This window comes from Adiantum capillus-veneris, chromosome 28 (assembly GCF_014529385.1).
Source record: "Adiantum capillus-veneris isolate H3 chromosome 28, ASM1452938v2, whole genome shotgun sequence".
NCBI classification, from domain to species: Eukaryota; Viridiplantae; Streptophyta; class Polypodiopsida; order Polypodiales; family Pteridaceae; genus Adiantum; species Adiantum capillus-veneris.
In genome coordinates this window covers 67,470,176-67,494,900 of record NC_140958.1, presented here as the reverse complement: position 1 = coordinate 67,494,900, position 24,725 = coordinate 67,470,176, and the positions used below count along the sequence as shown (strand labels likewise).

Genomic DNA, 24,725 nt, shown 5'->3' with positions numbered 1-24,725 from the left:
GCTCCATCCCCCCCCCCCCTCTTCGATCCCATCATACACCAGGGTTTTTCTTTTATTATGTACCAATTCAGATTGTTTGTCTTTTCCAATAGATGGAGGACATACACACATGTATACTTGATTAGTCTCATAGGCCGACTTCGGCCTCTTATAGACGTTAAAATCTCTCTCTCTCTCTCTCTCTCTCTCTCTCTCTCTCTCTCTCTCTCTCTCTCTCATATTTCTCGGATGATTCGGGCTAAGGCCTCAATGCCACATGAGATTATCTGAGCCGAGCTAGCCGCCCCACCCTCGTGGTCGAGGCATTGACTAGATCAGTATCCTTTATACATAGTGTATGGGACCTCCCCAGAGAGAGATACGCTCGGCTAGCCTTGGAGTCATCCCGACAGCTAGCACTGCAGGGTGACAGCATGTTGATATGGGCAGATGACTTCATGGTCTCAGTCACATGGATAGATTGCCTCCGTTCTAGTACTCCTTGGATGCACCCTCCCTACCTCTCACACGGAGAGAGATCACCAGACTCGTACATCAGGATCTGATTCAACTAGATACCAGGAGCACATGGATGCAGCCGGCACAGGAGTTGGGCATGAAGATGGCTTTCTGTAGAGAGCATCTTCTCCAACTCACGGAGAACGGTTTTGTGACTAGGCATGCATACATGGAACACACTTATCTCATGGGATACTGTGTGCTATTGGAGAGAGACGCACATCCTCACATCAGCTTCAGATTGAGACTGGCCATTTTCGAGAGGTACCAGCAGAGGCTAGGATATATCATTTATGTCGCCTAGAGCCCGAGACAGAGCTACACTACACATGTCACTACCCGGTGTACTATGAGATACGAGGCCGCTTCCACTGTCTGTTCAGAGAGGGTTTTGGACCATTTTCTAGAGTCATGAGATACGAGGATCAGAGATGTCTTGGATTGTTTCTACTAGAGCTGCGCAAACATAGAGAGAGCTTGCTGAGTTCATCAAGGGAGAGCCAGTCTCAGAGACAAATAACAGATTTCTTTACACCAGACAGGGCACAGCCAGAGGAGCAGTCATCACAGCAGATCTCAGATTCCATTTACACCAGAGGTACGCTGATTGACTGAGCCATTGAGCTAGGCAGATCCATGCGGCCACGACCAGGGGGGGGCTCACATCATCGACGGAGGTGGCAGCAGAGGATTCAGATCATCCTAGCTCGACATGCGAGACAACTGGTCAGAGTATTGACCATGGAGGATATTGAGGAGATTCGGCAGCGACCGATGAGGGATTTCATCTGAGCTTGACCCACCTACCTCTGATGAATCGTATCTCATTTGTATTTGTATCACTAGTGATGTGTATCCATTAGCTAACCCATTATATCAGCCCTCACCCCGTCACTCTCCCCGCCTATTTTGTTTCAGTTTCAGTTTTTTCAGCTTTTTGTACTTTCTATACTCAAGAGTCGGACATTATATCAGATTCACCAATCGTAACTTTTTGGTCTCATAGGTCACTTTGGCCTCTTGAAGACGTTAATATAGCATTTCATTTCTCTCACACACGCTCCATCCATCTCTTAAGAGTCAGTAGATCAGCGCTTTCTAGGAAGATTTATACTGCAGATTTAGCGACAGAGATTTTTTTACAGGCCTGACGTCAAACACAGATCACTACGTTCTTTCAGAGATCCACCCTGCCTCCGGTATCCACACAGCAGGGAGTCACCCTCCAAAAAGCAGAGACGCTCAGAGCTAGCAGGAGTCAGAGAGTGCCTGGATTTCAAACACCTCATCTCTACCAGCGAGAGATGACAGGGATCAGAGACAAGTTCTAGCGTGAGACTGCACAGTGCCTGGCTCAGCTGATATCAGACCCAGGCATATTGTTCAGGGAGTTGCTAACACCCCCATCTTTGATGTATACCATACTACACCCCCAGTATGGAGCTAGCTAGGGTGCATATCATACTTTGCATAGAGTCCTGCATTCTGAGCCCCTAGCGGTAGAGCTCCACCCCACCATCATAGTCACCACTCACTGTACTCCAGATCCACCAGTTTATCAATTAGCTTTAGCTAGTCTTTACTTTCAGTTCAGCTTTTCCTTTTTTGGGAAGACAGAGGATATATCGTATATTTACATTGATTTGTCTCATAGGCCAAGTTCGGCCTTTCGAAAACGTTAATAAAATCTTTCTTTCTTCTCTCTCTCTCTCGTTACCTTGCACATGCAAAAGTTTTTTTAATCTTATTAGAGCAATGTGTTTTGCAGTTTGTCATGTCAGTTTGATATGTGTAATGTTGAAGACATAAGGAGGATGCCACCTCCATGGTGCTTTATCTAGCATTGTCTTGTATTACAGCACCTGTGTAACAACACTTTTGCTGAACACCAGTGATGTTTTTTTACAAGAAGATGGTTGAGACCATTAAGATTTTTTTATTTTTTTTGGTAGACTTCTGAACAGCCTTTTTCGTCGTATGGTTACTAAAAGCAAAAACATTATCATTCTCAAAATTTGTGCTTAGGTCTTCTCTGTTGATTGGAGTCCCGATGGTCAGAAGGTAGCATCTGGCGGAAGGGACAGGGTCCTGAAGCTGTGGATGGGCTAGATGGATTCTAAAAGTCAAAAGCAAAAAGATGCAGTGTTTCAGTGGCTCATTTTTCATTTAACAGAATTGAGCCTGGAAACTTCCATTGGACTGCATTTTGGTTTCAAGGCAGTTGATATTGTCTTCCTTGGAAATCTGGACTGTGTATGTAAGCAGTAAATGGCGTTCATCATGGTGTTTCAGTACATACGCAAAAGGGTTTGGAGTGGCTTAAAGGCCTTGGAATGGGTATGAGGCTCTGTTTTAAGAAAGTAAATGAGCATTCGACATGGAGAGGATAAGTCATTCTTTCTACCGATCACAGAGTAATTCTCCACAGCATTTTCAAGCGACCTTGGACATTTAAAGATTCGATAGTGGTAGAAACATTTATAACATGAGTACCTTCAGAGCAGATGTTTTCTGCAATCTTGGAAATCTGTTTTTCGCTTTGAGAAAGGAGCAGTTTAAACTAACTTTGGACAGTAGCAAAACATGTATGTCTAACAGGGGAACATTATAACAAGACCCCAAATAGATTCAGAGCTTTAGTTTAAGCCTAAACTTTCTGTAAAGTACCTCGAAACTCCAAGAGAGAAGTCCCTCATGACAGCTTGCTAGCTCTCAAATTGTTTGCAATTGCCTGTTGGTCATGTTTCAAAATCTGCGCTCACTGCTAATATTTGGTGTCTTTTGCTACACATTTTAATAAAGGTTGTGTTTAAAAATGTGAGTTTTTGCTCCTTGCTTCATTGCAAGCAACTAATAAAATACTGGCTTGGTGTGATCCCACCCCAAAAAGAATTCACCTCTGAAATTTAAACTTGAAGGTGGAAAAACCTACCAAATAGTGTTGTTACACAGGTGCTGTAAAAACCTTTAAATATAGTCAATTTGCATGTAAAGTTTTCCAAGCTTGAGAAAAGATTTATTACATGGGATGCATAAGAGCATTTTTTCCAATAAACTTCATCCAAGTGAACCCTCTGGTGTCCCCATAACAGCTCAAGCTTTTCTAACTGTTTATTTTAGGCTGAATGTCCCCCCCCCCCCCCCCCAAACTCTCTCTCCCTCTCACATGCTTGTTTAGCACCTTCTAGCAAACCTAGTTTCAAGTATTGGTTGGGGTGTGGCCAAGTTTTTGCTAGAGCCATTTAAAGCATTTGTAAGCATGGAAGTTTGGGATAAGTGTCATTGTGAAACTTTTTTGGGCAGGCCATAGCATCCTTTTTGGTTGAACTAGAATCTGATGAATTATGCAACTTCTGGTGGACAAATAGAGCTATCATGTGGATTGAATTGATGGAGAAAGAACGTTGTCAGACTACTCATCCTGGAAGTTGATAAGACTTGTTCATTACTTCTAGATTCTATTTTGGTCTTTAGATTGCACAAACAAATATAAAGTCTAATTGAGAGCTGAGCTTGTTAATTGTAATGTTCAATGGCCACGCAACTTATCAAACATCACATTGCAAAGGGATTTCACATAAAGAAATGGAATTGATTGTATTATTGCATTTCATCATCAGCAAGCCTTGAGATTTTATTGCTTCCTTTGGAATCGTACAAAAGTTAAGCACATACTTAACATAGAGGCTTCCTTGGTAGTTTGAAAGGGGAGTTTCTATTGGGTTTACATTTATGATTTGCCAATATTTCCTACTCTTGTACAATTCCATGTGGGGAGAAAAGAAACATCGATCTTTCTGCAACTATTAGGCAAAGCCTGACTTTGCAACAAATCAAATATACAAAGTAAGAAAATGTGGTCCTGTGGTAGGGGGTAAGGGGTGATTCATGGGAGGCGAGGATACAAGATATATGAGAGAGAGAGAGAGAGAGAGAGAGAGAGAGAGAGAGAGAGAGGAGATATTAACATCATAGGAACATTCCCAATAGACCTCAAAGATATATCCCACGAGTCAGACACGATTCTACCATATACACATTAGATTACATGAAAAGCCATTAAGGCTATTATCATACGATCCCAAATACTCTTCTACAGCATATTAAAAGCCCTTGAGCATGGATGCCAGAGGGCCCCGTATGACCCAGAACCCTGTCATTGCAGTAACCCAGTCCAACCTGCGCATACCAGATCCCCATCATGCCTCTAGAGATGTGCACACATAGCCATGATGACAGCATATTACATGTAACTTTTTCCCATTAGGACACATGTTCCAGCCATACAACTCAGCTAGCATTGCCACCTGTTTGTGACAAATCTGCCGTTTGTAGAAGCTGTACAAACATGTATATAAACCTTTCATGGCCATTACCAACACCAATAGCACAGAAAAATAAAGAAGTCGTTACCAGACCACTTTTAGAAACTGACCGACTCAGTTAGAACTTTGAAGCACTGCCTTTATAGTTCCAATTGCTGTTATTCAAGCATTTTATCCTCCAGTAGTAGCTTCACATGAAGGCTGTTTCTTTTATAAGGCTTTGATTGGCCAACAGAACTAAATACAGCTCTCCTTCCCCATGACACGCTGTGTTTGTCTGGGTTGACAATACAGGGATCTCCCATCTGAAGTTCAGGACTAGGCATATGACCCTTGGAAGCAGGCGAGGGTTCTGTAAGGGACAAAATCTCACTCACTCTTTCTGTGGCAAAAATGTCCTCTTTTCTTCGAGATGGTACATGATTAGCATGGAAAGTCCTATAGTGACACCTCTCCGCTCCTACGGCACCCTGCCCACAAAAGAGTTGGTGCTTGGTTCTTGCAGCACCATGTGTACCTTTCATATTGCAAATTTGTTCTACTTTGGAAGAGCTCGCCTCAGGCTCGTCCAGTCCCTTGGTACTCCATAACATAATCTCTCTCTGTCTCTGGCGCCAAGTGCCAACAGAACTTTCAGCACTAACTTTGTCTTCCTCTTGCTCGTCAATATTGCATTCACTTGGACTGTCACCTTCACTTCCACTATCGTTACTCCGATGCCTATTCCTATCAAGAAAGTCAATGCTGTCCTCTACAAAATCTTTGCCACCCAAACTACTAAGCTCCTTAGTCTTGCTTCTGTAGGATTTGATGCTAGCCTTATTCCTTCTCCTTCTGGATGCTTGTTTTGGACGCTGACTTCTATGTTCATCGAGATGCGCATCCTTGAACTCCAACCAGTTGCATGACTCCCTCGCACATCTGTTAGAATCCACAATCGGATCCAAATCACTTCCACTCCATTCATCCAAAAAACCAGTTCCCTTCTCGTATTTCCTGTCATATGCAGGCCTAGCAATACTCGACCAATCACTTTTGCTCCACTGAGAATACCCGATGTTACCGGAAAGGGCATCCTCATCAGGTGACAATTGAAAGCCAGCTTCTTTTTGGAAAAATAGAGTTGTAGACATTTGCTCTTGCACTCTCTTGACCACACTTTCCAGACTCTTGCCTCTACGACCAGCCCTATGGACTCCCTCTTTACTCAAGAAACACTGCAACTTCATCTTCAGTCTGTCCAAAGCTATGCATCTCTCGTCAAGCTCAAGCTTGGCTTCCGCAAGCTTGATCTGGACCCTTTCCTCACGCCAAGCCTCTGCTACATGGATCGCTTTCCGTTCCTCCTCAATCTCATCTCTTGCTTTAGCAAGCTCTCTCTTGAGCTCTTCAACTTCAGTCTTGTCTTCACCTATTTTGTTTGCCAGCTCATTACACACGGCCTCCATCAGCAGCCTTGATTGACGTTCCTTCTCTAGCTCTCTCTCAGTCGCTAACACCGCCTTGTTCGCGTCTGCAACACAGTTGGCAAGCCTCTCCCGCTCTACTTCTGCATTCTTCCTTGCCTCTCTCTCCATCTCCAGCTCTTCTGCTATGAATAAAACAGTGGCCTTCACTTTCTCTTGCTCTTTTGCCCTCAGCATAGTAATCTCATCAGCACACCGTCTGAGTAAGATGTCAACGTCCTTTCGGGCTGAAATCTGGGCAGCTTCCACTTGTCGCACTCTTGATAATGCCCGCTGAAGCTCCTCGCTAAAATCAGATTCGACAGGAAAACTATCATGTTGTGAGCTGTCAAGACTGAATCTACTGAAGGCTTTGATATAACTGCACGGAGAAGCACTAAGCCTAGAATCTGAGCTCCTGTCGATGCCTGGCGAATCACCGAGCTCTTCCGCTGAATCTCTCTATAAAATGAATAGCACATCCATAAGAAATACTGGAACAGAGAATGGAAGAAAGAACTTGAAAGAGTGCAGATAGTCTTGACAAACACGATAATTTACTTCATTTTACACAAAAGACGTGTCTAGTTACATTACAAAATACCGGATCCCTCAAGCTGGTAGAGAGATGAACGGAAGTATCAACCGTGATTTTCTACTAGTGGGATGCATGAATTGTTTGCTTCAGTCACATACAATGATTACTAAGGCAAGCTGCAAGATGGAGACCTCTAGGCCCACTCTTAAATATAGTATGTGCACCTTCAGGAGGACAGACAAGTCTGAACTCTCAATGCACCCTAACAGCCTACCCCCCTTGTATGGTTGACATAACTTTGAAATCACAGCTCTTGTGAGTCATAAGAGCCTCAATATTTCCTTTCCTTTTGATTTTCATTTTACCCCTTCAAGGAATGATACCTGAAATGGAGCCTCAAAAATTCCTTTCCTTTTGATTTTCATTTTACCCGTTCAAGGCATGATACCTGAAATGGATTGTGACAATTGATGTATCTGATCAGTCCTTTAGGTCAGCTTTGACCTCTGAAGAATGTTAATAACATCTTTCTTGCTTTCTTGACATAAATGTTAATTTGGTATCGAAACTATCATTTTGTACAAAATTCTAACTCTACCTTGGGACAAACTCTGCCCAGTAAATTTCACTTTCTCTTTGCTTAAAATACATAAGCCATATGCAGTAAAGAGTCTACTCTTGAAAGATGGCGAAAAAGTGTTGGGGTATAAAGCCCAATGTGGTCGCCCAGGTAAGTGGGCGGGCCGCCAGGTATGTACACATATTCTTTTGTAAAAACCTAATAAGAACTCACTATGCTCTACACATTACAATAGAGCGAGTTCACCATATCGTCGTGCTCTTCTTCTCGCACACTCTCTCGCGTCGCACTTCCGCTCATACTCCTTCAACTGGTATCAGAGCTCAGATCGAGGCTTGGGGCAACACTGCAGGAGGCTAGAGTCACCAGCTCAGATTGGAGTGAAATTCGATAGGCAAAGACATCGGTCACCAGCTTCGACAGGAGTGAAATTTCATTCTGAGGTCATCTCGGCCACCGTTCGACTTCGACAAAGTTCTGCGCAGGCCATTTTCGACTACGTGGTCTCAGCGGATGCAGATCCGACTCTGCAAATTTGGGGTTTTCGGCCTACGACTGCAGATGCTGAGGATATCGACACTCCCAGAGTGTTGATTTGTGGCTGTCTACACATCGAAGGACGGCTCACAGTTCTTGGAGGCGTCACATACGACACAGGCGCATCTACACACAGACTGTAGGCGACATCCACTAGTTCATCAGGTAGCTTGTGTTTGCTGCTTGATATTCCAGATTTCATCCTGACATTGCAGGTACTTCCACATGGGATGTATTGTCAGAGATGATGTATGTCTGTTGAGGGTTTGCTGGCTGTGAGTCACGCAGCAAACAACCGCCGCAGCGGTTACAGCATACAATGGAAAATTTGTGGATGTATGACTTTGTGGGAAGTCTATGTACTATCAAATTTACTGCAACCTTTGTTGAGGGTCGAGTGAGGTTTTATTGAACTGGGGGATTCTCGAATGTTGAGATCCTTTCAGTGATACTGTAACCGGCCTGTTCAATCCAAAAAGGGCAGTAGACTTTACTTCAAACCTTGATTTAGCTTTCACCCATTATTAGTCGTCTATTTTACCTGTACTTTCAATACACAACAAAGGGGAGAGGGATACAGGCTGCTAGATTGCACCTGTATGAGTAGACAGACACCAGATTGGCCCCTAACTTAGGCGCCCCTTTCGGTATTTCTTTATTGTTCAAAAGAGGGAATAAACGTTGTGGTTCCCTACAAGCTGCCCCGCACAAACTCGGCTGAATTTCCACTGTTCCAGCCCGATTTCGGTAGCATAACTGTACTAGAACCCTTCACGGTCAATATTCCCACGCATTAAATGACTTTCCCGACGCTTCGGGCACTTTGCAAAACCTGGCGAGAATCTGCAACACGCTGAATTCTCTGTTTTCAGCCCTGAAAATGCGCCAGATCACCTGTACAGCGGTCCCCTTGCGTCCCCGAACCTCCTGGGGGTATTAGGGTCCCTTTAGGGCCAAAACCCTAAACCTGCAAAAATACACAGCAGGCTGTAATTTACTGTTTCGGGCTCCGTTTCGCGTGCCGGTCGCATCCGTAGCAAGTCCTCGAGCTCCCGCACCTGTAGGGTTACTTGCCCTTTGAATCGGACGAGATTTCTGGCGTGAAACCTCTCCGAATTCACCTGTGCCTGCGGGGGATTAGCCGCTAGCTAATCCAGTACCTGTGCAAGAGGCTCTTGCCTCGGCAATCACGCATGAACCCACACAACTGTACATTGGTCAAATGAAAAGCCCACTAGAGGGGCATAACATACTGCCAAAGGGGAGAGAGAGGGCAGTGCGTAGCGTACAGGGCATCACTCCTGGCACCGCACTGTGCATAAGAGGGAAAGCAAGCACTCCATAGCTCTTAACCTGTGACAAAATCTGAAAATGAGGCTCTCTCCACTTCAAATTCAGCGCCACTTCTTGTTGCATGAGGCAAGTGCACCAAAAGGTGCCACTTGGCACATTTACAAGCATTTTCCCGTTTCGGGGTTGCCGTCTAAAAATATCCCAACTGGTTGCCCAGTTGACTTCACGGCAGAGTAAGAAAATGTTCCCCTTGTCATTCTAGAGGTAATGACGTCAACACCTTTTCAGGTCCCAAAATAGCAGTTCCCTAAATTTTAGGAGATGCTGCCATTGTATCTTTCTAGGTCATCCGACCCTCTTTGTACACTACGGCCACATCCAGAACTGAAATGTAGCCTCTGTAGCAAAGGATTCCACTTTGGCTAGTCAATGACCCCACTTGGCTAACCATAGTCCTTGTCCAACCTTAGTGCTCTCTTGCCCTCAGGCCTGGACTCCCTCTGGACAGTTCCACACTAGCTATGCAATGCAGGGCAATTAGATTTCCCGAGGGGTGTTTCCAAAAAGTGAAAGTAAATAGATAATAAGAAAGAAATCAACAAAAAGGATAGATAGTAGTCACACGCTGGTGACATACCCCCCTCTTGAAATCTCAAACGTCCTCGTTTGCATCTATGTCGTACATGCTTACTGTCAACACTGATGTATTCAACACCTGTCGACACATATACGACACATACATGCTCATTGTCAACCCTAGTGTATTCAACACCTCGTCGACTCATGTATTGCCTGCGTGTGAACCCTGTCCCAATGACATAGTGGTAGCTGCGCACTGTGCCATTGCTTTGAGTCACTAACTTTCCAATGACAAAATGGTAACTGCACATTTTGCCACTGTCTTATAGTACACGTTGGATCCCGTAACACTTTCGAGCATACCCAAACCGACAGTTTAAGAATGCAGTTACACATGTACTCTTTAATAGAAGCAATCACTGTATCCTTGACAAACTGACAAGAAATACTCACTTCTATAGCACTAACCAAACTTTTGGACATTCCATAAGAGCAATTGCCAAACTGACAATCTGTACAGCTATAACATTCATGTAACAGGTATTTCATTTGAGCTCACTTTAAATACCTTGTACATCATTTGTTTCAGAAGCCATTGTCACACTGACAATCCATGTAGCTTTGAAACTCAAGGGGTCAAGGTAGGTTGCAAACCGAAGGCTTCAAGGTAAAGTGAACTTGCCTTTCACTTTCCTTTCTTTGTGTGCCAAAATCTGTTCCGGGACCAAGATCTCGTCAAGTTCCTCGACTTCCGGCTGATCTTCAGCTGGCATATCTTCTGGCACATCACCCACATAGGGTCTGAGAAGACTCACATGAAACGCATTGTGAATCTTCCAACTGTCAGGCAATTTCAGCCTATATGCAACATCACTGATTATGTCGCACACTTGAAAAGGCCCATAGTAACGCATGCTGAGCTTTGGAAACAATCTTTCCTTGCCCTTCATCTTCTTTAACCTTGCCTTTTCAAAACGTAAAAGCACCCAATCACCAAGTGAATATACCACTTCACGACAGTGACGATTAGCTGCTTTCTTTTGTTTTGCCTGAGTCCTTTCTAAGGCCACTTTGACCTTCTTGTACATTTCATCCATGTCCTGAACATACTTATCTGCTTCAAATATCTTGTCTTTTGTATGCAGTATGGGAGGAACTTTCTTGCCACCTTCAACTATCTCAAAGGGTGCCTTGCCAGTTGATGAATGCACTGTATTATTGTATGCATACTCCACCAATGGCAAATACTGCTCCCACTTTCCTTTATGCTCTGACACATAACACTTCAACAGATCTAGGACAGTAGAATTTGCCTCTTCTGACTGCCCATCTGTTTGAGGATGAAATGACGAAGAGAATTTGAGCGTGGTGCCCATATTCTCAAACAAACCTCTCCAGAACAAACTTGTCATGCGTGGATCACGGTCGCTAACAATCGATTGTGGCATGTCATGATACTTGAAAATATTGCTCATAAACAAGCGTGCCATCTGATCTGGCTTTATCTTCTTCTTGACAAGAATAAAATGAGCCTGTTTGCTGAATCTGCAAATAATGGTCCAAATACCATCGTTTCCTGTCTGCGTTCTCGGAAGATCAAAGATAAAATCCATAGCAATACTTTCCCATGGTTTATCTGGAATAGGTAGTGGTTGCAATAACCCTGGTGCCTTTTGCCTGTCAAACTTGACCTTTTGGCATATTAGGCATTCTCGCACAAAGGCATCCACATCCCTTCTCAATGTAGGCCAATAGAAGAATGTCTCAACCGCTTTAACTGTAGCATCGATACCACGATGCCCTGCATACGGTGGGACATGACTCTCTTCCATAACTTTGCGTCGCAATGGCTTTGTGACACACAATCTGCCATGCATCATCATGAACCCGTCTTTAAGAAGATAGTGTTCATGACGTTGTCCATCCATTAGTTGCTCGAAGACCCTTGCAAAATCTTCATCATTTGCATACTGTTCTCTCATATCATCAAGTTCATGATGATAAGGAATCGACACAGCTGAAATTTGTGGCTTCCTTGACAAGGCATCAGCCACAACGTTCTTCTTGCCTTCCACATGCACAATCTGAAAATGGAACATGGACAAGATATTTGCCCATCGCATATGCTTCTCAGATAACTTTGTTTGTGTCAAGAAGTATCGCAAGGTCTGATGGTCCGTTTGGACAACGAAATCTGCACCTAGCAGGTAGTGTTTCCAACTTAAGAGCGCATGAATCACAGCCAGTAACTCTTTCTCATAGACCTGCATGGTCATCTCTGGCCCTTGCAAAATTCTGCTCTCATAGGCTACTACCCTACCATCTTGCATTAGCACTGCACCAATGCTACTACCACAGGCGTCACACTGGACCACAAATGACTTCCTAAGATCTGGCAACACAATGACTGGATCAGAAGTCATCTTTTCCTTTAAGAGATTAAAAGCTGAAATCTCTTTTTGTGTCCATCTAAAGGTGACTGCCTTCTTTTGAAGAGCATGTAAAGGTGAAGCAATCTCAGTGAAATTTCGGATAAACCTTCTGTAATAGGAGCATAGTCCCAAAAAGCTTTGGACATCATGCACCGTCTTCAAATTTGGCCATGACTTGATCGCTTCAACTTTTGCAGGATCCATTCTGACACCATCCTTTGAGACAATGTGTCCCAGAAAGTGAATCTCTTCCAGAAAAAACTCACTTTTCTTTGCATTGATGAGCAACCTATGACTGCGTAGCTCTTTGAACACAATGGCCAAGTGATGCCTATGCTCCTCTTCATTCTTTGAGTAGACTATCATGTCATCAAAGAATGTACCAACAAACTGCTGGTGTGGACGGAAAATTCTGTCCATCATCCTATTGAACGTAGCAGGAGCATTTGTGAGACCAAAGGGCATCACTAAAAATTCGTAAAGGCCAAACGTCGTTCTAAAAGCAGTCTTGTGCACATCCTCTGATCTAATGCGGATCTGATGGTACCCACTCTTTAGATCTATCCTGCTAAACATAGCTGCTCCTTCTAATTTGTCCATAATATCATCAATTCTAGGTATAGGGAACCTATTCTTGATGGTATTCTTGTTCAGTGCACGGTAGTCGATGCACATACGCCATGAGCCATCCTTTTTCTGCACCAACAACACTGGAGAACAGAATGGAGATGAACTGGGCTGAATCAGCCCCTTTTCTAACAGCTCCTGTACTCGGCCCATTATCTCTCTCTGCTGAGCCGCACTAACCCTGTACGGAGGCTTATTTGGTGGGCTACTGCCTAGCACCAAATCTATCGCATGGTCCTCGAGTCTCTCTGGCGGTAATTGAGACGGTAATGAATCGGAAAAACAGTCACTATACTGTTGTAAAAACATTGATCTTTCTTTATCTAGCACATATAAATTTGATTCATCACAATCTGACACTTCACGTGCAAAAACCAAGTACGCAGAAAGATGCTTTTTCATTACAGAAGTAATAGCAGAAGCTGATACAGTAGGAATAGACTCCCCTTTAAGCTTTACATCCAGAATGTGAGTCTTTCCCCTGCTCTGTACAGTGATCTTTTTGTTGTAGACATCCATGATTCCCTGTACACGAAACAACCAAGGAATACCTAACAACACATCACATCCGTCCAGTGGCATGATGTAAAATTCTTCAGCATCTACATAGGACTGGATATGTAGACGCAACTTTCCAATGATGGGTGTCACAGCCTCTGTATGGCCAAGACATGACAAACCTGCCTCTGCTGTATACTCCATCTCTTCATGTCTGATTCCCAACTTTGAAGCCAATTCTGGGGAAATGAAGTTGGCTTTGGCACCTGGATCAAAGAAGATAAGCACTGTTTGATCCCTGACCTTTCCCCATGCTCTGCAAAGCTCACTTGCATCTGAATTTGGCTTGTCGCCCACCATATCTGGCACTGGACCAGCCATGGGCTTCTTTCCTTTCCTGTCCTCCTTGTCTTCAGAATCAGCTGGCCTTTTCTTTGTAGGACAGTTGTAAGCAATGTGGCCAGGCTGCTCACATATAAAGCATTTGTTCTCTGTCCTCAGGACCTTCTTTTGCTCTTCTGACTTGCGAGGAAAACGTCTTTTCCATTTCTTTGCTGGTCCTTTTTCTGATTCAGCCGTAGCTTTGTCTTTCCCTGCGTTGGCTGACTCCTGAGTCCCTTTAGGAGCCTCATTGGCAACGTGCTTCTTGGCTGAATTTTTCTTGCCTGATCCTGCCTTGACGCCAGTGTTAAATTCACAATCTTCTCCCTTGAGCAAACCATTGCCAGTGTTTGCTACCTCGATGAGCTGCGTCAAAGTAGTGACTTTTGTCTTCGTGCAATATTTTCTCAATCCTTTGGGTAGGCCACAACAGTATTTTTCAATATGTTCTGTCAATGGCACAAACCTATAGGAAGTTACTGGAAGTAGAGCTTTCCAAAACTTCCGATTGTAATCATCCAAATTTTTGCAAGTGGCAGCATTTAGCTGGTGCCATTCTGTCATGACATCTGCTTCAAAGTCATCAGATAACCATGCTGCTGCAAAAATCTGCTTGAAGTAAATCCATGTGGACGGAGCTTGCCCTTGAAGCAATAAAGTTGTCCACCATTGTCCCGCATTCCCTGTCAAGAAAGTGGCTGCCTTGCGGACCTTTGAAGCCTCTGTAAAGTTTCCCCCTGCATAGGCCTTGTCAAACTGCTGGAGGAATGAGAGAGCCTTCTTCCTGTCATCAAACCCTGTAAAGGTTGTGAAAGACACACCTTTGCCACCTTCTTTGTACGGAGTTGGCCTCTCCAACGGCGTTAAATTGTCATATGGAAGTGACTGAAACATGGGAACACTATTAGGGTTCATCTGTGTTCCTTGGCCGCTATTAACTTGACCTAGAAATGCCATATTTGGCTGCTGATTTGTAATTCCAGCCATACCAAAATTTGCCTGTGACATCCCAAATTGGCCCTGAGTGCTCTGAAACCCTGGTTGCATACCCATGACACTGTACATGGGGTTAGGCATCATCGTTTGAGCACCCCCGAACACTGTTCCTGGCGTGTAAAACTGATTTCCAGGTGCATGACCAGCCATGCTCTGGAATACGGATCCACCTCCAAAATAGCCAGGGTGTACTGAAGGTGGTGGGAAGACCTGTTGCATAGCCTGTAGGTTGCTTCCCTGCCCATTAGAACCAGCTATAGGCTGCTGAAAGGTGGCGGGCTGAACTGGTACAGCTTGAAAGACTGGCATCTCAGCCACCTGTTCTTGCACCTTAGGCATAGGTTGTGGAGACTGCATGTTCTCCGTCAAGTGTACAGGTGTTTCCATTGACTGTGCGGTATGAATCACCTATGCTCGAGCCTTAACAGGCTTTTGAATATGATCCAGTGACCCAACTTGCTGAGACGGAACAGGAGGTTGCAGAAAGGCTAAAAACCTCGGATTCTGCATTACTTGTGTGAACATAGCCACAGCAGTAGCCAACTGGGTCCTGAATATATCGTCATTTGTCTGTGGTGGTCTTGAGGACTCACCCACTTCATGTGTCTGTTGACCCTGTGAAGACGAAACCTCTTCAGTCACATCATCTGGTCTGTCAGCCATAATTGCAATTCCCTGTGTCTGGTCTATGATCCCCTGTGTCTTCAAGCCCAAAACTGACCAAGGCTCACTTCTATGGGAAAAAGTGATTTAATCCCGTCGATGGAACCATGTAACCGGCCTGTTCAATCCAAAAAGGGCGGTAGACTTTACTTCAAACCTTGATTTAGCTTTCACCCATTATTAGTCGTCTATTTTACCTGTACTTTCAATACACAACAAAGGGGAGAGGGATACAGGCTGCTAGATTGCACCTGTATGAGTAGACAGACACCAGATTGGCCCCTAACTTAGGCGCCCCTTTCGGTATTTCTTTATTGTTCAAAAGAGGGAATAAACGCTGTGGTTCCCTACAAGCTGCCCCGCACAAACTCGGCTGAATTTCCACCGTTCCAGCCCGATTTCGGCAACATAACTGTACTAGAACCCTTCACGGTCAATATTCCCACGCATTAAATGACTTTCCCGCCGCATACGGACACTTTGCAAAACCTGGCGAGAACCTGCAGCACGCTGAATTCTCTGTTTTCAGCCCTGAAAATGCGCCAGATCACCTGTACAACGGTCCCCTTGCGTCCCCAAACCTCCTGGGGGTATTAGGGTCCGTTTAGGGCCAAAACCCTAAACCTGCAAAAATACACAGCAGGCTGTAATTTACTGTTTCGGGCTCCGTTTCGCGTGCCGATCGCATCCGTAGCAAGTCCTCGAGCTCCCGCACCTGTAGGGTTACTTGCCCTTTGAATCGGACGAGATTTATGGCGTGAAACCTCTTCGAATTCACCTGTACCTGCGGGGGATTAGCCGCTAGCTAATCCAGTACCTGTGCAAGAGGCTCTTGCCTCGGCGATCACGCATGAACCCACACAACTGTACATTGGTCAAATGAAAAGCCCACTAGAGAGGCATAACATACTGCCAAAGGGGAGAGAGAGGGCAGTGCGTAGCGTGCAGGGCATCACTCCTGGCACCGCACTGTGCATAAGAGGGAAAGCAAGCACTCCATAGCTCTTAACCTGTGACAAAATCTGAAAATGAGACTCTCTCCACTTCAAATTCAGCGCCACTTCTTGTTGCATGAGACAAGTGCACCAGAAGGTGCCACTTGGCACATTTACAAGCATTTTCCCGTTTCGGGGTTGCCATCTAAAAATATCCCAACCGGTTGCCCAGTTGACTTCACGGCAGAGTAAGAAAATGTTCCCCTTGTCATTCCGGAGGTAATGACGTCAACACCTTTTCAGGTCCCAAAATAGCAGTTCCCTAAATTTTAGGAGATGCTGCCATTGTATCTTTCTAGGTCATCCGACCCTCTTTGTACACTACGGCCACATCCAGAACTGAAATGTAGCCTCTGTAGCAAAGGATTCCACTTTGGCTAGTCAATGACCCCACTTGGCTAACCATAGTCCTTGTCCAACCTTAGTGCTCTCTTGCCCTCAGGCCTGGACTCCCTCTGGACAATTCCACACTAGCTATGCAATGCAGGGAGCAGCCTTAGTTGTCAGGGGAAGGACCAAAGAAAAGTACAAAGGTGGAAAGAGGAATCAGTCTCGTAGCAAGTCCAGCAGTGCTAAAGGCAAGAGTGACATAGAATGCTACCATTGTGGCAAGAAGGGTCACATGAAAAGGGACTGCAGAGAATGAAAAGCAGAAAAAGGCAAAGAGAAAGCTGAAGACCATGGTGAGAAGAACAAGTCCTCAATGAAGATTCAAGAAATAAATGTGACAAACACTGTTGCAGAGGATGATAGTCTAGTGTCAGGAGACATCTACTTCTTGAAGAATACAATGGACTCAGCTCTTCTTACAGCATCTGATGGAAATGCACTGAGTGACTGGATTATAGACTCAGGGGCATCACTTCATGTGTCTCCAAACAAGGAGTGGTTTACCTCTTATGTGACCACTAAAGATCATGTTCGGCTAGGCAATGGGCAGACATGTGAGATCTTAGGTGTTGGAGATGTTCAATTGAAGTTTCAGAATGGCTCTTCTTTTACGCTGAAGAATGTGAGACATGTTCTCGCAATTACAAAGAGCTTGATTAGCACAGGTTTACTTGATGATGCTGGCTATGTCACCACTTTCGGACAGAACATGTGGAAGATATCCAAGGGTTATATGACAGTAGCACATGGAGTAAAGTTTGGAGGACTTTACATGATTTATGTGTCAAATGTCTCTAAAAATGTAATCAATGTAACCGAGCAGCCGAACGTTTCTTTGTGGCATAGCCGGTTAGGACATATGTCCAAGAAGGGAATGGAAATCTTGTCTCGTTCTGGTTATTTGCCTGGCTTTTCATTTAATGATTTTGAATTCTGTGAACATTGTCTGTATGGTAAGCAAACACAGCAGCCACATAAGCATAGAAGCAGTAGAAGAGATACACGGTTGGCACTTGTTCATAGTGATTTGTGTGGACCTATGCCTAACCTATCTCTAGGGGGAGCTTCTTACTTTATGACATTTATAGATGATTACTCGAGGAAAGTATGGGTTTACTTTCTCAAGCACAAGGATGAAGCGTTTAGTGTTTTCAAAACGTTTGTGACACTTGTGGAGAATCAGAGTGGCAAGAAGCTTAAATGCTTACGCACTGACAATGGTGGAGAGTATGTTTCAAAGGCCTTTCAGGACTTTTGTGAGTCAAAAGGTATAAAACGTGAACTTACTGCTCCTTACAATCCTCCTCAAAATGGTGTTGCTGAGAGGATGAATAGGACCATACAAGAGAAGGTCAGAAGTATGTTGTCTAATGCACAGCTGCCAAATGGGTTTTGGGTTGAAGCTGTATCAACAGTTGTTCATCTTGTAAATAGAGATCTCCTAGCAAGGTTTTGCAGAAGGATTCAGTGCCAGAGATGGTATGGTCAGGCAAAATGCCCTCATACAAGCATCTCAAAGTCTTTGGCTGTGAGGCATATACTCACGTTCCAAAGGAATTTAGGAACAAACTTGAGCCAAAGAGTAGAAAGTGCATCTTTCTAAGCTATGGTAATTCTGGTGAGATGGGGTACAGACTTTGGGATCCCGAATCCAGAAAGGTTGTCCACAGCAATGATGTTCACTTTAATGAATCCAAATATCATTCTAAACCAGAGAGGGTTGAGGAGATTAGAAGAGTTGTCTTCCAAGAAGATGGACCTGCACGTGCAAGACAAAATGTCAGGGCTCAAGAGGAGCAAGGACAGGATAGAGTGGAACCACAGGTTGTGGCTGAGCCTGAGCCACCTATTGTGCGTAGATCTGGACGTGTCACGTGACCTCCTGATAGGTTTGTTCCATCTATGAACTATGTCATGTTGACTGATTGCAATGAGCCTTCATGTTACAAGGAAGAAGTGCAAATGAAGGACTCCGAGAATTGACAATTGGCCATGCAGTCAGAGACGACAGCTCTGCATAAAAACAAGACATGGAAGCTAGTTAAATTACCACAGGGCAAAAAGGCTCTACCTTGTAAATGGGTTTACAGGTATAAGATCACCGCTCATGATAGTCAACCAAAGTACAAAGCAAGGCTTGTTGCCAAGGGCTTTAAGCAAGAACAAGGCATTGACTTTGATGAGGTCTTCTCTCCGGTGGTCAAGATGACTACATTGAGATGCTTTCTTGCATTGGTTGCCATATTAGATTTGGTGTTGCACCAAATAGATGTCAAGACAACGTTCTTGCATGGTGATTTAGATGTGGAAATTTACATGCAGCAGCCATAAGGGTTTGTTGAGAAAGGCAAGGAAGATTGGGTATGCCAATTGTTAAAGAGTCTTTATGGCTTAAAACAATCACCGAGGGCATGGTACCATAAATTCCACAAGTTTATGCTTTCTCAAGGCTACAAACGTAGTGAGTTCGATCACTGTCTATATACAAAGAAGGCTAAGGATGGCAGTTGGCTGATCCTTATTTTGTATGTGGATGACATGTTGATTGCTGGCAAGCACTTGGAAGAAATTTCAGCTTTGAAGTCAAAGATGGCAAAATCGTTTGACATGAAAGACATGGGTGAGGCAAGTCATATACTTGGTATGCGCATTGAGAGAGACAGATCAAAGAAGTTGATTTGGTTATCTCAAACAGAGTATATTGACAAGGTTTTGCAACGTTTCAATATGGAGAAGGGAAAGGCATTGAGTGTTCCATTGCCACCATATGTGAAACTTAGCAAACAAGATTGTCCTGTGTCTGAGGAAGAACAGACTGAAATGGATAAGATTCCATATGCGTCTGCAGTGAGTACTTTGATGTATGCAATGATTGCTACTCGCCCAGACATTGCATTTGTAGTGGGAGTAGTAAGTCGATACATGTCAAACCCAAGCAAGAAACATTGGGAGGCAGTGAAAGGAATATTGAGATACCTGAAAGCTACAAAGAGTATGCGTATATGCTATGGGAGTTAGGAGCTAAGTGTAAAGGGTTTTACAGACTCAGATTATGCAGGTGACTTAGACAACCGAAGGTCTACGTCAGGGTATGTCTTTACATTGGCTGGTGGAGCAGTATCATGGCGTTCTAGATTACAAGATTGTGTTACTCAGTCTACTACAGAGGCTGAATATGTTGCAGCATCAGAGACATGCAAAGAATCAATTTGGCTTAATCGACTAGTAACAGATTTGAGAATCAAAGAAGAGATGCCTGTGTTATATTGTGATAGTCAAAGTGCTACACAATTGGCTCGCAATCCAGTTTATCACTCAAAGACAAAGCATGTGGATGTGAAGTATCATTTCATCAGGGAAATGCTCGAGGATAAGCAACTTCAGCTTGTCAAAGTTCGCACCACAGAAAATCCTGCTGATCTACTTACAAAAGGACTTCCCTCAGAGAGCTTTGCGCATGTTCGCAAGCAGTTAGGTGTAGGGTAGTACATCACTTCTCTACATCTCTTGTATATTAGCTTGTATAGTAGCTTCTCTCACACTTAAAGTACCACATTGGACTTTAAGTGGGAGGTTGTTGGGGTATAAAGCCCAATGTGGTCGCCTAGGTAAGTGGGCGGGCCGCCAGGTATGTACACATATTCTTTTGTAAAAACCTAATAAGAACTCACTATGCTCTACACATTACAGTAGAGCGAGTTCACCATATCGTCGTGCTCTTCTTCTCGCACTCTCTCTCGCGTCGCACTTCCGCTCGTACTCCTTCAAAAAGATCAGCTGATTAGAAGGCTGAACTTAAACTCCATGAATTTCCACCTTCTGGAGGTCTTGCCCAGGAGATGATCATCCAGAATTGCGGAGGACAAAAACAAAGGATGCTCTTCATTGAGGCAACACAAGAGAACTACTTCTGCAACCAGAGGCACATTCTCATCACCAGAATTTCAATCATTAGAAACAACTAAAACTCCTTTCCAAATGGCTCCCCCTCTCCTTTCCTCAGGAGCTTGTTTCCAACTCCCTTGCTCTGACAAGGTCATGAATGTACAAATGACACAGAAAACGAGCAGGTGATCAAGCACAATTTTGCTTGCATTACCTTTGAAGAGATATGATGATGGTTGATTGAGGCAGGTGATTCAGAGTTGGAAAGAGATGAGGGTCGTGGCTGGAGGTGGCTGCAGGGGCTGGTCTCGAGAAATCTGCACCTTCGGACAGGCGAGTTACCTTGACCTTCTTCATCCTGGAGCGGCACTGCAAGCTTGTGAGCCGATACGAAGGAATTGTATAATGCAGGACCGTGCAGGCCTTCAAAGTCCTGGCGTCTCTGAGATGTAAATGATTCAAAGTCCTCCTCCTGCTCCTCTTTTTCCGCTTCTTCTACCTCACACTCCATTGAACCTGAAGTGGCTGCCATGACCGCCGCAGCAACCATGTGAAAAGAGGGGTTTTCATAAAGCTTCCATGTGGGTGACGGGGTGGGAGGTGCATCTTGCTCCTTGCGTAATAACTCCTTTCTGAGAAGCAGATTGCCATTCTGCTCAAGCTTCCTCCTTGACGCCTTCTCGGGCATAGCAGAGGACCTGTTAATCCTCTACAAGAGAAAGAAGGGTGCATCTGTACAAATGGACATGAGGAAGGGGAGCCTTCCTCGCCTTCAAATGGCTTTTCTGAGCTTGACAATGAGTAACAGAGATCGCTTGAATTTTTTACCTCTTGCTTCTTTGAACGTTTCCCTCGTTTGCCCTTGTTACTTTTCTGCGTTCTAGAGCCTGGGGAGCCCACTTGGCATGGTCTAGACCATTGCCCTTCCTTCTAATCGCACGGCCAGCAAGCTGAGGCCACGCCCTCAAAAAGTGAAGTGTCGGAAAGAAAAGAAAAGGCAGTGTTGAAAAGCACAACAGGTTCCCTTTCAATGATGCTTCGCATGACTCGCGCAACCGTGCCAGAGAGATGGATGAGCCCGTTCCAAAATCCAAGTAACGTGACAGTCAGTGGCAACTGGTAAGCTTATGTGTCATCATGGTCTGTGATGGTTTTATCTGAGGTTTGTTGTGGAGATGATGTGCATGACATTAGTCTATTAAGATAATCCTTATAGTTTCTGCGAGCAAATGTTGGACTAAACACTGGACCACATGTAGGTATGGAAGAATCTTCACCACCTATCTGTTTGGAAAACCGAATGTGGTCAGCTTGGATGCAGAGATTAACCGATTCATAGACAATAGTGATGGTTAGCTTTTCATGCTTGACTACCCCACCTGTCTCAAGTAGTTATGGGGGAAGTGGGTAATTTTCATATTGGAAGGTAGCTTTCACAAGCGTGTGCATGGGGTGCCGGTGACACTTTTCATCAACAACACATTTAGTACTCAATGCACTCTGCACATGTTTACTTTATTCCTAGGTGGTTGATGTGAATCTATGTAGTCCTTGTTTGGCAATGCATCTTATATGGCATGATAGAAAACCTTCTATTGAGCACATGCATATTTTTGGTTGTTTGGCATATACTTTGGTGCCACAAACACAGCGCATAAAATTGGATGATAAGGCTGACAAATGTATTTTTGTTGATTATAGTATTGAAAGCAAGGTTACAGGTTGTATCATCCGCAAACAAAGCGTGTCTTGGTTCAGCCTATTACTAATGCAGATGTACATGATGTACTTGATGAGGAAAGGGATGAGAATGAGCAGGCTAGAGGTATGCCTAAATGGTTGGTGCATACTTTGCATGAAAGTAAATTGGATGCATTTGTACTCGTTCAGGTTCTCGCCATGCATCTTATGCATCAGATTGTTATGCTTTGGCTGTGTCTAATTTATGTGATGTTGAGGAACCTCTGTCTTTTCATGAAGCACATAATTCAGAAAATTGGATGGCCACCATGCATCAGAATATGATGCACTTATAGAAAATGATACATGGACTTTATGTGATTTGCTTCCTGGAAAAAATGTCATTGGTACGAAGTGGGTTTACAAGTTGAAACGCAAGCCCGATGGTGAGATTGATCACTATAAGGCTCAACTTGTTGCAAAGGGTTATGCACAGCAAAAAGGCATAGATTATGAAGAAACTTTTGCTCCCACTTGTCGTATGACTACTGTGTGTTTTCTATGTGCATTGGTAACTCATTTTGGTGGGATGTACATCAGTCAAACATTGTTACTGTGTTCTTGAATGGTGACATATTTGAGGAAGTTTATGTAACGCGGCCTCGCGGTTTTGTCATTAAAGGGCGGGAAGATAAAGTGTGCAAATTTAAGAAAGCTTTGTATGGGTTGAAGCAATCTCCTCGTGATTGGTATGAGAAGGCTGGCAGTCATTTGGTAAAATGAGGCTTTTGTAACAGTCCAAGAGAAAGCTCATTGTATGTAAAGCGTGAGGGTGATGTACTTCTCATTATCGTTCTCTACGTGGATGATTTGCTGATCATTGGACCAAATGAGAGACATATTGTTGAATTTAAGGCTGATTTGAATGCTGCTTTCAAGATGAAATATTTGGGGCTATTGCATCATTATTTGGGCATACAATTTAAGCAGTGTGATGGTAGTATTGCCTTGTCTCAGACAAGTTATATAGAGACATCACTATGTAAGTTTGGACTTGAGGATTGATAATCTATTCCCACTCCCATGGAAACATGTTTGAAATTGATTATTCATGATGCTGGTGATCTTGTCGATGTCACTCTTTACCAAACTTCTATTGGATGCCTCATTTATGTATGCAACACGAGGTATATTCAGTTTGCAGTCTCACAGGTCAGCAGATTCATGCACAGCCCAAGATCTAAGCATTGACAGACTGTCAAGAGGATTTTTCGCTACTTGAGTGGCACTTTACATCTTGGCTTGTTTTATCCCAAGGGGGGATCATTGCCGCCATATTTTCATGCTTTTTCGGACTCAGATTGGGCTATCTGACCTCGTGTTGCATACATAAATGAGGCATCCAATAGAAGTTTGGTAAAGAGTGACATCGGCAAGATATTCAGTTTGCAGTCTCACAGGTCAGTAGATTCATGCACAGCCCAAGGTCTAAGCATTGGCAGGCTGTCAAGAGGATTTTTTGCTACTTGAGTGGCACTTTACATCTTGGCTTGTTTTATCCCAAGGGGGGATCATTGCTGCCAGATTTTCATGCTTTTTCGGACTCAGATTGGGCTAGTTGTTTTGTTTTGACACGCGAGTGTCCACAAGTGGTTTTTGTTTCATGCTCGATAGTTCATGTATCTTGTGGTTGAGCAAAAAGCAACCTATTGTGACCACTTCCAGTTGTGAGGGTGAGTACAGGGTAGTCTTCACAACTATGATTGAGTGTGTATGGCTCAGACGCCTTATGGATGATTTGGATGTTGGACAGGACACTGTCAACACTATCTACACTGACAATCAAAGTGCATTGGCAGTTGCGAGGAACCCAATTTTTCATGCTCGCACAAAGCACATTGAGGTACATTACCACTATGTCAGGGAGAGGCTCTCAGCAGGAGAGATCAACTTGGCTTATATGCCAACATAGAAAAACCTTGCAGATCTTTTCACGAAGGCATTGTCTTGTGAGAAATTCAAAGCTTTTTGCAAAGCTTTGGGCTTACTCGCCTTTGTGGATTGATCATGTCCTCAAAGCATTGCACTTCACTATACTCTATGTGCCAGCTCTCATTCATCGCATCACTCCCAAGGGGGATTTGTTACCATATACATGTGGTAGTGATATGTGTGAACACACTTAGGACCACCGGGACATTTTTACCCTCACTAGGAGGTTTTTCCCCCTGTGCATTGTATATATGCCCATCACTCTAGGGCTATCTTATCTTTCCACTACTCACTAAGTAATACACTCTCTGTTGTGTGCCTTGAGCTTCCTTCGTCTTCTCCAAGGTGTGTGTGTTTTCATGCAACCCTAATTCAAACATTCTTCCTCCCT

At 44.0% G+C, this 24,725-nt stretch overlaps 2 protein-coding genes across 2 annotated transcripts in view; one reads left to right on the top strand and one right to left on the bottom strand.

The window, feature by feature from the left end:
- LOC147420605 (WD-40 repeat family protein / notchless protein) overlaps positions 1-3,266 on the top strand; it is a 96,382-nt gene extending 93,116 nt beyond the window's left edge. The window contains exon 13 of the mRNA XM_086505201.1: positions 2,524-3,266. Coding sequence (XP_086361327.1) covers positions 2,524-2,607 — 84 coding nt within the window. The 3' untranslated portion in view covers positions 2,608-3,266. The remainder of the gene's footprint in view (positions 1-2,523) is intronic.
- A 1,201-nt stretch (positions 3,267-4,467) lies between these two features.
- On the bottom strand, positions 4,468-21,513 carry LOC147420604 (uncharacterized). Its single transcript, XM_086504856.1, has 2 exons — positions 20,877-21,513; positions 4,468-6,730 (listed from the first exon to the last, which is right to left on the bottom strand). Exons 1-2 carry the CDS (start codon positions 21,348-21,350, stop codon positions 4,982-4,984), a joined length of 2,223 nt encoding a protein of 740 aa, XP_086360982.1. The 5' UTR covers positions 21,351-21,513; the 3' UTR covers positions 4,468-4,981.
- Between the last annotated feature and the right edge of the window lie 3,212 nt (positions 21,514-24,725).

Coding starts and splice junctions, on each gene's coding strand:
- LOC147420604 (XM_086504856.1), bottom strand. CDS start 21,350: ATGCCCGAGAAGGCGTCAAGGAGGAAGCTTGAGCAGAATGGCAATCTG. Junction 6,731..20,876: donor ATCATCATATCTCTTCAAAG/GTAATGCAAGCA, acceptor TTCATTTTATAG/AGAGATTCAGCGGAAGAGCT.